A 12,773-nucleotide genomic window follows, 5' to 3' on the forward strand; every position below is an offset into this window, starting at 1 on the left:
AAAAAAATGCCATTGGAAAATTTATTATTTGACCAAAATTTTGGCATTTGTACCAGTTTATGGGGATGAGAAATTTTTCACCTTATTCCTTTTGCTTGAAAAAGTCAAAAGTGAGTAGAAAAGAGTGTTTTCTATTGTTCCAATATAAATTAAAGGGAAAAATAAACCTGAAATTAAGCTGGTTCTTGACTATTCTCCACTTTATATTTTGTTATGAATCCATTTTCCCTGTGCTTGATGCAACCTTCAACTGCGGTCCTAGACTCGGCCTCTGAAGGCTCAGACCTGTTGTGGAAGATGGCCAGGGGAGTGAAGAGCGCATGCGATCTTGTGTGTAGCCTAGTAAACAAGTAGAAGTAGATTTAGTTTTAGTATTTTTTATTTTTTACAACAAGAGTTTTATTTTTAGGAATGTGTACATGTAAGGCTCAAGGAATAGGAAATCATCTAGTAAAAGCTACGTGAGTAGGAAGAGAATCGAGGAGTCTACAAGATAGCTTGTTTGGTGCTTAAATTAGAAATTATGAGAACTATTAGTCCTATTGAGGTAGGTTACTTGAGCACTATAAATATGTAACCTCTCAAAGCATTCCAATCATCCCATTCATACAATTTCTCTTCATCTAGCTTTGACTAAACCAAGGTGCCTTGATCGATAATTTAAAGGTAAGTACACGGATAGTCCTCGATTAAGGTGTGTCTAACCAACTCCATCTATTACCCTGAGGAGGTTCTACCTAGGCAAATGAACATGTCTTTGGTTATTATCTAGAGTAATATACATGTCTAGTCTTTGGTAATTGTCAGAGTAATTTACATGTCTAGTCTTTGTTTATTGTCTAGTAATTTACATGTGCACACTTTATCTTATTGATCTACTTAGTGACAAGAGTAATTTCAATACGATTGTTTTATCTCACAAAATTATTCCAGTTCCAATCTATCCTAATAGTGTTAGTTTAAATGAATTATGCTTATCTAGATGACTTACATGTTGAAGGAGTGTTTTACTACGCTAGTCTCTTAAGAGTCCTCATCTATCCATTTAGTCACCCACGAGTCCTTTTACAAAGTGTCCTATTCCCTCTCCAAGTCGGTCCACTAGTTTAGTCTAAATTAGTCACTTAAAATGAGAACCTTCGTAAACCTTTTTCTCTGAGTACATTCCTTATTTAAGCCAAAGGCCACTTTCCCGGTTCTTAGGGGGGTTAGTCCAAAATGAAGCAGAGATGAATTACGTGTACATTACTCCGTTCATTTGATTAGGCCGTTAGTCCAAAATTATCTCCTCTTCATTTGAATCACGCAGGTAATTTTCAAGCAAAAATGGGGTATCATGTTTTACACCTATTATACAAATCATCCACATGAATCGCACGCGGGAAGGGTTTCTCCCTCCCCCAAATGAAAACTTTTTCCTCATTTCGCTCTGTTCTCCCTCTCTCTCGGCCTTCCTCTCCCGAATTTTTTTTCTCCGTCTCTCTTCTCCCTTTTGGCTTCTTCTCCCTTCTCCCTCTCTCGTCTACTTCTCCCGCTCTCTGCTCCCTCTCGGCTTTTCTCCCTTTTCAGCCTTCTTACCCTGAATTTTTTTCCCTCTATCTTCTCCCTCTCGGCCTCCCTCTCTTCTCCCTCTCCGCATACCGTCGGAGCGCTGCCTCCGTCGTTGTTGCCTGCTAGCCCGCTATTGTATCCTGCCATTATCGGCATTGTGAGGAAGACGACGCATCAGCTCCGTGAGGAAGATGACGCAAGTTTAATTTTTCCTAAGTTAGGAAAAATATTAAACCAGCGTCATAACTTCATTATATTTATTTTGTAAAATAATCCTATTTTTTATTTATAAAATAATTGTTTTTATTTATTCAATATATTCATTTTTTAATTACTGTATTAAATTAGTGACTTAATAGTCATAATTAAAAGATTAATAAATTAAAAATGTGATAAATTATTTTGGTTTAATTATCCCATTGCTATAATTAATTAAACCAATGGTTTTAAATTTTGTGGCAATATATTATTAATTAATAATATGTAAAAATATATATTATGTTATTGATAAAATAATTTATTTATTCATTTTTATATATTTTTTATTGTATTAAATTAGTGATTTTTAATGTTAAATTATATCTTATGTTATTAAAAAAATATTTTATTTCTTTATAATATTCCCTTATGTTATTTTTTATTTTATTTTATTTATTTTTTATAATTTATTCTAGTCACACGTAATTATTATATAAATTTATAATAAACTATAATCATTAAGTAATATAATATAGTTTTTCATTAATTAGTTTAATAATATATTTTAATACTACACATTAAATCACTTATAAGTGTAGTAACCATGTTTATTTTGGTTAATTATCTATTTAGGTATATGTTCTATTTAATTATATTACAAAAAGTTACTCATTCTCTTGTTTATATCATATTTTTCATTTTGGAGCACTAACACTGGAATTTGTTTTCCAGTGCACTTGAACTCGTCTACATTAACACACAAGGATGAGTTAAAGTTGAATCAATTCATTTAAAATAATCTAAAATTTTTACTTCATTTCAAGTTCATTGTGGACTGACCCTCCCAAAATCTCATTCATCTCCTCTTACCCAAAAAAGAGAGCACCTTCCATCAAAAGTCTCTTATTGCTTAAAAGAATGATTTTCTTGTAATTTTGTCTCCCTACAACATAAAAATGGTTCATTAGGTTGTCTTTGTGCCAATAGGAAAGCATAGGCAAAAATGTTTTATTAAAAAAAAAATCTTTTGACCAAAATACTTTAGTGTTTGTGTTATTTTTTAAGGCGGAAAAAAATTTCTTTTGATTCTTCTTGACTATAAGAAATGTAAAAGAGATAGAAGATAATAATTTTTCTATTGCTCTAATAAGAACCTATGGGAAAAATAAACCAAAAAATAGTAAAGTGGTTCTTGATCATTTACCTTTTGCATCAACTATATTTTATATTATTTAAAATTTTACTCATGCCTAGTATAAACATAAACATTATGCCTATTTTTTTGGTTGTTTATTATGGAGATACAAACACAAACACACACAAAAAAAAAAAAAAACTAGTTAGAGAGAAAAAAAAATTAGTGAGAAAATTTGACAAAGGAAAACTGATTTGCATATAATTTTGTTTTTTTGTGGTGGCAAAAATACTCCCTTAAAGTTCAAACAGATTTTAGAGTTCTACCATTGATTTTGGTTACGATGCTACATGGCAAGGTTTAGAGTTGCATGGCCATCTTGGTAAAGCCAGTTGCCACTACCAAACTAGACCCTTCTTGGACTCTAGCTAAGATACACTCCCTCGATAATTTATAGGAGTACAAGCTCAGCGTTTTGTTAACAACTCATGGCATTATTTTGAAAATGAGAGTGTATTGGTGACTTCGATATTAAAACAATTTCTCAATGAACTTACTCTTTGCTCTCTTTTTTCCTTGTATTTATAATGTTCTTTTACATGAAAAGTGTTGGTCGATATATTATAAAATTTTCAAATAGGTATTCTTAGATGTGGTTAAAAAAAATTATAATATTCAAATACGGGTTTTTAATAGTTTAATTCCAAACATGACACGAGAAAATATCCAAGTTGTCAAATTAACTTAATAGAGAAAAGCTAAATATAAATGAATTTTAATTTAGTTTTAATGATAAAAATAGTTAGAGAGCCTTATGAGAGATAAACCCTCCTTTACACCAAGATGAAGGGGATTTTCCTATCCTCTTTCCTTATTTTTGTCACCTAAGAGGCTTCTTGTTGTGAAAGGACGAAGGGCCCCCTTTCTCTTCCCATTTATGTTACTTAGCTCTTCCCCTCATGACATACAAAGGTAAAGGGGTAGGGTAGCACCCTTTTCCTTCTCCTCTTCGTTGAAACAAAGTGATATGATTTGATAGATAGGGCACGGGAGGATGACCCCAGGGTCCCTACTTCATTTAAGGATGGGCAATTGGCCTTCTCAAATAATTCTAATGTCCCTCGTGGTTTAGAGAAGGGCAAGGACATTGCCTCTACCCCATTGGCAAATCAGTTAGTGCACTCTAAAAGTGAAAGTGAATTACTTTCACTAGGCAAATCATGTTAGTACGTGTTTTTATAGACGGATAAAAGTGAATTACCTAGGTATTTTGCTCTCTCGCTTTACTCACTCTCTTTATACTTTTCATTATATACACTAACAAAAATATATATATATATTTTCACATTTTTTTTTTCAATAGATAACTCACTTTCATTTTCAATGCATTAGCCCCCGAAGTAAATGAGCAAAATTATCAGAATATTTAATCACGAGTAAACGGCAAAGTTGGCACCCATTTCTCGATCGGAGTTGCTGAAACCGGGAAATCCTCTATTGAATGGTCAGCTAAGGATTTTGATGCCAATTCCAAATATAAATATAAATATAAATGCAAAGTCCCAAATATGCGCGTGGGGATTCGAAATGCTGTGATACCATGTCATCCCAAAACGATTAGTCGATTAATGTGCGGAGAGTGTAATACTTAACACAGTAACCAACATATTCGAACATGCTCTGTAGTTAGCTCCTAGTCGAGTCCTCGGCGGCAATGGTGATCATAAACAAGAGCAGAAGCGTTGCAGGTGCTTCTTTCACTCGAATGCATCAAATCGGCGCCCTAGCTCTCATCGTAATGACTTTCTTCCTCACTCGCATCTACGATCAATCTCTCTCTTCTTCCAGCTATCTATCCACTCTATCCTTAACGAATTCCAAGCAGTCAGAGGTTGCGCTATCCAGTGACGGAGCAGCATCTTGGCCTGTTCGAGGGTACGGGGCTGACCTATCTCTCAAGATCTACGTGTACGAAGAAGACGAGATCGATGGAGTGAAGGAATTGATGAGAGGAAGAGACAGACAGATTGTAGCGGATTCGTGTTTGAAAGGGCAATGGGGAACCCAGGTCAGTCCTTGTTTTGGTATTTGAGAGAGTTGTAAGTTCTCCTGGTATGAAAATGTAACTTCTGAACTAAAGGTGTCTTTTTCTATTTATTTGTTAATATAATCCATTGAATTGTTGACTTTTTACATTGTTGGTCTTTCCCTAAGTGGTATAATGTCCCCTGAAAGATAATTATAAGTAAATTTATTGGCAAAATTATATTAGGTTCGTTCTATTATGTGTCTATCTGAGTTTGTTAACTAAGTGTAGTTATTCATCAATTTTAGATGGACCACTGATTGAATCTAGTCCCTTAGAATGTGAAGGAAAGTATTCCGTAGTTAGTCTTGGAGTTATTGACATTTCTTGCGTTAAAATGCTTGATATTTTAGAAATGTGTGAAGCTATTAACATACAGTTTAAGATTAACCCAAAATAGGATATTTGATTTAAGAGTAGGCAAACAACTTTCTGAGTAATGTTTTGAGCTGCGACATGCTCCCACAGCAAACCTCTAAACGTAATCCACTCAAACGATCTTACTTACTTTCGCTGCTTGTCAGTAAGAAAATTAATATTGTCCCTGTCTCATCCTTTTGTTCTTATATTCCAATCCTCCCGTTTTGAATTTTTTCCTCCCCTTCCCCTTCTTTACCCTCCAGCCAACCAAGTAGTATGAGCTGAATGTATGACTGGAGAGAGCAGTGCTGCTCCTATGGACATCTTTAAATTGTTGTCGTTCACATTCCATAATATGTGATTACTTTGGAAAATAAACTGGATGGACTCTTGCTGAATGTTTGTCTTTTCCTCATTATTGCCTGTTTGTAATCTCATTCTTTCTATTGTCAGATTTGTGCCAATTTACAAAAGATTTGAGGTTCAATGTAACTTATAGCTGGTACATATTTGTGTTTCTGTTAACTAAATTAATGTTCTTGGTTTCAAATCTGAGCTTCCTTTTTGTGCTTTGCGAAGGTTAAAATTCATAGGCTTCTTCACAAGTCAAAGTTCCGGACTTTAAGGATATTTGTGTTTCTGTTCACTAAATTAATGTTCTTGATTTCAAATCTGAGCTTCCTTTTTGTGCTTTGCGAAGGTTAAAATTCATAGGCTTCTTCTCAAGTCAAAGTTCCGGACTTTAAGGAAAGAGCAAGCAGATCTTTTCTTTGTTCCATCCTATGTTAAATGCACTCGCATGATGGGGGGTTTGAACGATAAGGAGATCAACCAGACCTATGTGAAGGTAAACTAGCTATCACTTTAACCTATTTTCCATCCCATGCGATGGATAAGCATCACATTGTGGGTTCTCATCGACTGTTGTTTTTTAGTAAAGGCCAAATTACTCGAACGATTGCAGTGTTTATATTTGGGTTCCTGTAATTCTTTGATTTGAAGTAGAAAATTTGTTGTTTTTGAAGAAATATTTTTTTTTTTTTATCATGCAGGTTCTAAATCAAATGCCATATTTCCATCGCTCTGGAGGTTGAGATCACATTTTTGTCTTTCCTAGGTATCCTGATTATTGTTTTTTAGAGTTAGAAACTTGCTTTTTCACCTTTAGGTATCTAAAATAATAAACCCTGCTCTAACTGCATAGCACTTGCCATATATTATTTTAGACACAAATTTTTTAGTGTTAGGAGCAAAATTGTCAGTTTCTTTTCTTTTTCAATTGGAGGATTCTTTTTTTTATGAATACTTTTCAAGTGCTCTATTTTTTTTAATATTTTGCGTATTTTCTGGATTATGAACCGGCAAAAGATAAGTTGCCATGCATGTAGTAATGGTTTCTACATACTATTATTGTTTTTGCTATCGAGTTTAAATTTGGCATAAATTATGAATTTGCCCAAGTATTCTTACATGGCTGCTTTTACAAAAATTGCAGTGGTGCTGGTGCTCACGTATTTCGTTCTTGGGCTGTGTATTTGAACAGATCCACTATGCTTACTCCTGATGTACCAAATCTAATATGAATTACTTCTGACTTGGAGTGAGTTGTGAATACATAAGTTAAGAATCTCACTAACTTTGGAAAATACTACCGGTCTACTTCTCATACATGTGTTTATAGCCTTTGTTATGTTCAAAAATCTCATCTTAACACTTGGCTTTTGGATTGGGATCTTCGATGAATGGCCACCATTTTTTTGGGGGTGGGGGCGGGGGTGTTGCACCTTATATTATTGCTCCTATGTAACTATAGTTTGGTTGGGTTTTATCGTATGCCACAGTTCTGTTTGAGCATCAAATCTTTTGCAAAGAAATTTTACTAAACTAAACCAGTATTGAAGCATATCTAACTTTGTTTGAGACTCTCTTATTGGTTGTTCCACAAACATTGCAAATATTGAGAACCATCATTAAACGTGCATTAACACTCTGTATTTTCATATCCATATGCTTAGAATCCTTTCAAATCCCAAGGGTTCTATTTGAATGTTGTCACATTTTAGACATGCCATCAGCAGTTGTCTGTTAATCTATCCATCTACACTTGGGTTTCCTTAGAAAAGCACAAGGTTTAATTTTTTTGTGTCAGTAGCTCCTGTTTTTTTGCAATATGTGATCAATAGAGAGAATACTGTTACCTAATGTAACTTCTGGTCATGTTTTAGTATAGGGGGATCGCACAGACAAACGAGACAGTAGTGCCTTCAACACATGGAAAGACATCATAATTACTGGCAATGTTGATGATGGAATGACACAATTGTATGGGAATCCTGTTGTCAAACCTTTGCCTCTATCAAAGAGAAAGTATTTGGCAAACTTCTTGGGGCATGCTCAAGGAAAGGTTGGTCGTCTTCAATTGGTGGAGCTTGCCAAGCAATTTCCTGATAAGGTTGTTTTTTTTTATTCCCCATTGTCTTTTTAGGCCCTCTATTACTGAAAGGACTAGATAACCATTTTTTAAAACAAACCAGGCCATTGACCCTAATGAGTTGTCAGGTGGTCAAACTGTGCTAGCACCAGGTCAGCTGATTTAAAGTAAAACCCCATCGGATTCCCAAAAAAAAGAAAAAGAAAGAAAGAGAATCCCTATTAACCTAGTCAGCCTGGTTGATTTTAGCTCTTCAACCAAGCAAGACAGGCAGATCTCTCTCTCTCTCTCTCTCTCTCTCTCAAATTTCTGGCGTAGTAGACAACCAAGTCTCCTCGTCCAATTCACCTGGTGGGCTGATCCGGGCCCTGCAGCTAAGAGCTGGAAGTAATGGTAACATTTTTTTTTTTTTTTTATGAAAAAAGTAATAGTAACATATTACATGTATTTTTTGTAAATGAGTTTTTTAAAAAAAATTATGTACACTTAACAGGTGGGAGCTTTCTTCTCTTTCTTGGTATCTTGTTCAGGGTACTTGGTATACATGTAAGCCGGCAACCATATTGAATCCCTTGGTTATATGATGTCTTTCCTTCTTTTGTCTGAAAATATTAATACTGATGTCATCAACAGTTGGAATCTCCAGAGTTGAAGCTCAGTGGGCCTGACAAATTGGGACAGTCAGAATACTTCCAGCATCTCCGTAATGCAAAGTTCTGCCTTGCTCCTCGTGGCGAGTCATCATGGACTCTTTGCTTCTATGAATCATTCTTTGTGGTCTCTCTCTCTCTCTCTCTCTCTCACACACACACACACACACTCACCCTAAACCCTAAACCTTCAACACGTGTGTGTGTGTGTACAACTAATACAAGACAACCTGTATCTGTATAAACTAGGTGATTATGTTGAACAGGAATGCGTGCCAGTCATCTTATCAGATCAAGTAGAACTACCTTTCCAGAATGTTATTGATTACACCCAGATATCAATAAAGTAGCCCTCTACTCGAATAGATCCTGAACTATTAGATTATCTGCAATCAATACCAGGTGATTTGATTCTCTATACTATTCTCTTGTAGTAACATATTTGCATCACTATACTTACCAGTTTAGTATTGCCCAGATGAACGTATAGAAGAGATTATTTCGCATGGAAGAAAATTCCGGTGCTTATGGGTATATGCTCCAGAAACTACACCTGCTCTGCAATGCTTGGTATTTTATGGGAACTTCAGAGGAAAGAAAGAAAATTCCACCAATCAGCAGAAACATTTTGGTTGCATAATGGATCTATTGTCAACAGGGATTTGATTGAATTCCATAAATGGAAACCGCCAATGCCTTTGCCTTAACCTATCATGGAACTTCTCCTTCGACAATTTTGTGTAGCTCTGCTAGACCCATGTAATTGCTCTATCATATCCCTCAAGAGTTTTCATTGCATCAATATGTGTAGCATTCTACTTGTGTAAGATCTGATAAAATTTTATCAATGCTTATGGGCTTGAAACAAATTTGTAGAGTTAAAACGTTCCTTTAGTTTGTCGGCCATTTATGAATGAGAAAAGAAGGCCTCATTTGTGTCCATCAATTTCCACAGGAGGAAGTGCTAATTATCAACTTCTTAACACGGCCGGCTCCTTTAAACCGTCCAACTGTTGCACTGGCCGGGTCAAGGACTGAACAGGTCGCGCAGTAGAGGGGCTCCTTGGATTCTCAACATCGTTTCTTCTTAATAACTCACGTTTTGTTCTTGTAAGCAAAGAAAGTGATATAACAAGTGCACATTGTCAATCTCTTATCCATGAAAACTCCCCATACTTGTTTTGTTGAGCATGGTCCAAGCAAAACTGTTTAGAAGCTTCAGTCCCTTCTCATAAACTTTGACAAAGAAGCTTAAGGGAAAGAGCTTAAGCTTTCAACACCCAAAAACAATATAGAAAATGCAGTTGCCTCCACTTCTTTTCCTCAGCTTGAGTAATTAATTGGAACACCCTGTTGAGTGCTTCAAAATGGTGGTTCACAACTATGAGTTGAATGCAGCTAGGCATACTTCATCTCTTCTGAAATCTGATGTTTCTGCATCTTTGATTTTTTATTCGCTCTCCTGTTCTTATCGTGTTCCTGTAACTTTCAATTCTCTCTATTCGCCAGGATCTAGGATCAGCACTGAAGAAGGCTCAGAGCTCTCAATTTTTATCATGAGCTACACACTAGATATCTTTAATTCCATGACCTTGGCATTTATGACAGACCGAGTTTTGTCTTTGGAAACCGCTCGCGGATTAGATGAACATGAAAGTGGTGTTCAGTCTTTAACGATCAGAGAAATTTAGGAGAACAATGCATTTCGTCGTAGTCACCTCCACCTCTGAAATCTTGTCCTTGATGCCATTCGGTCTCTGCTCCACCATAAAAACGCGTTCTCTCTAATATTGTAGAAATTGTTTAGCACGAAACCATAGCAGCAAACCTGCTCTTCTTTCTGGGTTTAAAACCAGAGAGTGATATCTCCGCAGTAAAGAAATTCGAAACATAAAATATTGGGATATAGCAGTCGGTCAGTTTTGGGCACTTGCTATCGTGAAAGCATCATTAATGGCCAAACCTAACCACTCGACTCTCGAGTACTACAGAAATCCACAGTTCTGTGAAAAGGATAAAAGCCGCCTTCAGAGCGTAAAAGGAATGCAGTTTGTCAGGCTTGTTTGATCGGCTGATTACCCAATAATTGAGAGTTACTCTTTACAGTGACCTTCAGACTCGAAATCTGGACCTCCTCTAAGCTGCACACGGGAAAATACATGTTCATCTTCGTGGGTTTTGTATTACGTGTTTTTCTTGCCAATCACTAGCCTCGGATCCTGATTTGAATTCAGCAAGAGGTGTCACCAAGTTTATATTCAGTATGTCACGTGAAGCTAGAGGTGGCATCCTGAGCCAAGCTCAAATATGCATATATACGAGTTTAACTTATCTGAATACTTTGAACTTGAGTTGGAGTATGAGTTCAACCTCAAGCCTAAAATTATAATTGAATTCCAGTCCAAAAATTTTAACTGAGTATAAGCTCGAGCTTGAGTTGAGTTCGAATTCCAACTTATATTTAAAACTACAAAAATGAATAAAGAGAATATTGTAATGAACTTAGCACCATTGAACTTCAAGTGATCATAGAGGAGTCCAAGACTTTGCAATGGAATATACTAATGTATAATAACCAATTTAATAGATTTAAAAGAAAGAGCAAACACTTCTATCAATAATGTTTATTCTATTGACAAATAAATAATAACATTAGATGTTGAGGGACCTAAAAGGGTTGAACAATGGATCATCTTTGAGGTTTGTAAATAAGAGTAATTATCAACTAACTAAAGAGGGAATTGACGAGAGCACTTAGAGTAAAGGGAATTTTCATTAAAAAATATATGCTAATGAGTCGGCTCACACGCTAACAAGTCGAGCTTGGAAAATCTCAAGTTTAACTTGTTATACTTAACTAGCCTTTTTTTCATATTTGAGCTTGAGTTGAACTCAATTAAAAACTGAATTGAGCCGAGCTCGAACGGTTTGTGAGCCGGCTTGGCTTGGTACCACCCCATAAGTGTAGCCACAACTTCCACTTTTGTTTAGGTAATTTTCTTTTAGGTGATGCTTGTTGATTTTCAAGACTCCATGGATTTAGCTCATGGAAAAAAAAAAAAAAACACCTATTGGGAGAAAACAGGAGGAAGAAGAGGTTATAGACTTATATCCTAACCCTTCCCCTGAAACTCAGTTTATAAATTAATGAAATTATAATATTACACTTATACCCCTAGAACTTAACCTAATTACATCAATGCGATCTCTTATGAGATGACTCTTATTTACCATCTTGCCATCACTATGTGAGCATATGGGCCTTCTCCTTGGTCTATGGGCCTTGAGCCTTAATTCCACATCTCTTGGATGTGTGGGTCTTCCTTGGTCTTATGGGTTTGAGCCCATCTTCTAACACACTTGGATGTGTGGGCCTTCCTTGGTTGTGTAGGTTTGATCCCATTTTCCAACACTCCCCCTCAAGTTGGGGGTGTGAGAACATCATGAACACCCAACTTGCTGCTAATGGTGTATAAGATCTTCCAGTATAAAATGGCAGTTCACCATATCTTCCAACACTCCCCCTCAAGTTGGAGGTCTCTTCCAAGAGGCCCAATTGGCATAATATAAGTAAGAGTAAAATCACTCCTAGTTATAAGACATCGCTCCATACTCCAATCAAATAAATCATGCTAGATGTTGGGTACACTCCTATCTTTCGTAGATAGTGGGTCTATATGCATTGCTTAAAAGTGTAATAAAATTTCTCCATCACGGTGTTTCTCCATAGGGCACCGACTCTCAAATGGTAGGAGTAATAAATGCCAAATAAAGGGGGTAACGAGTAATCACCCAGAAAATAATATTTTGGGGCCACCATGTGTTTTTTCATCATTAGAATAACCGATGTTGACAAAAATCAGCAATTGAGAAGTTCTTCGATAATAATGTTTTAGCCAAATAGACACAATAGTAGAAGTTGAAATGGGCATGGGCCCAATAACACGTACCAAATAATGAAAATCTTCATAAAAGAACCTATAAAATATTCCTCAGATAGTCCATCACTAAAAATGGAAGTTGCACCAAATAATATGTTGACCAAAGAAAAATTTGTCAATACTTTAAAATAATAATCCAGTCGGAGACAAAGAACCGAGTCGTGCCGAGTCAAATAGTATACCAATATAGCCAAGTCGCAAAAGAAGTATCTATAGAACTCGAGACCTAGACCGTATAACCAAGGTAGAAAAAAAATGGGCCGATTTAGGTTGACCTAACCGAGTTGATCAATCGGGTTGGTCCGAGTTGACGTAGTCTGCTGGTGCAGCTCAACAGCAGTGAGATGGGTCGAAATCGAGCTAGGTTTGCTGGGTTGACTCGGGCGGGTCCGGTCTGAGTCTTGATAGGTGCTGATTAAAT

General features: G+C 36.1%; 2 protein-coding genes across 3 annotated transcripts; both read left to right on the forward strand.

Annotated features, from left to right (window-relative positions):
* The first annotated feature begins 4,568 nt into the window (after nucleotides 1–4,568).
* On the forward strand, nucleotides 4,569–9,332 carry LOC137953568 (probable glucuronoxylan glucuronosyltransferase F8H). 2 transcript variants are annotated; one of them, XM_068800997.1, is made up of 7 exons: nucleotides 4,569–4,952; nucleotides 6,031–6,177; nucleotides 6,383–6,447; nucleotides 6,826–6,949; nucleotides 7,556–8,307; nucleotides 8,395–8,813; nucleotides 8,890–9,332. In XM_068800997.1, the coding sequence occupies exons 1-3, from the start codon at nucleotides 4,599–4,601 to the stop codon at nucleotides 6,422–6,424; spliced, it is 543 nt and encodes a 180-aa protein (XP_068657098.1). In that variant the 5' UTR covers nucleotides 4,569–4,598; the 3' UTR covers nucleotides 6,425–6,447; nucleotides 6,826–6,949; nucleotides 7,556–8,307; nucleotides 8,395–8,813; nucleotides 8,890–9,332. The 2 variants fall into 2 exon arrangements, with proteins under 2 accessions (XP_068657098.1, XP_068657099.1); XM_068800998.1 differs by lacking the exon at nucleotides 6,826–6,949 and having other exon boundaries at nucleotides 7,561–8,307.
* On the forward strand, nucleotides 6,801–8,761 carry LOC137953466 (uncharacterized). Its single transcript, XM_068800880.1, has 6 exons — nucleotides 6,801–6,833; nucleotides 7,561–7,782; nucleotides 7,865–7,913; nucleotides 8,255–8,307; nucleotides 8,395–8,538; nucleotides 8,678–8,761. Exons 1-6 carry the CDS (start codon nucleotides 6,801–6,803, stop codon nucleotides 8,759–8,761), a joined length of 585 nt encoding a protein of 194 aa, XP_068656981.1.
* Nucleotides 9,333–12,773: the final 3,441 nt, after the last annotated feature.

This window comes from Aristolochia californica, unplaced genomic scaffold (assembly GCF_029961685.1).
Source record: "Aristolochia californica isolate CCGP_79_NKW_82.1479 unplaced genomic scaffold, dmAriCali1.0.hap1 SCAF_16, whole genome shotgun sequence".
Classification (NCBI taxonomy): Eukaryota; Viridiplantae; Streptophyta; class Magnoliopsida; order Piperales; family Aristolochiaceae; genus Aristolochia; species Aristolochia californica.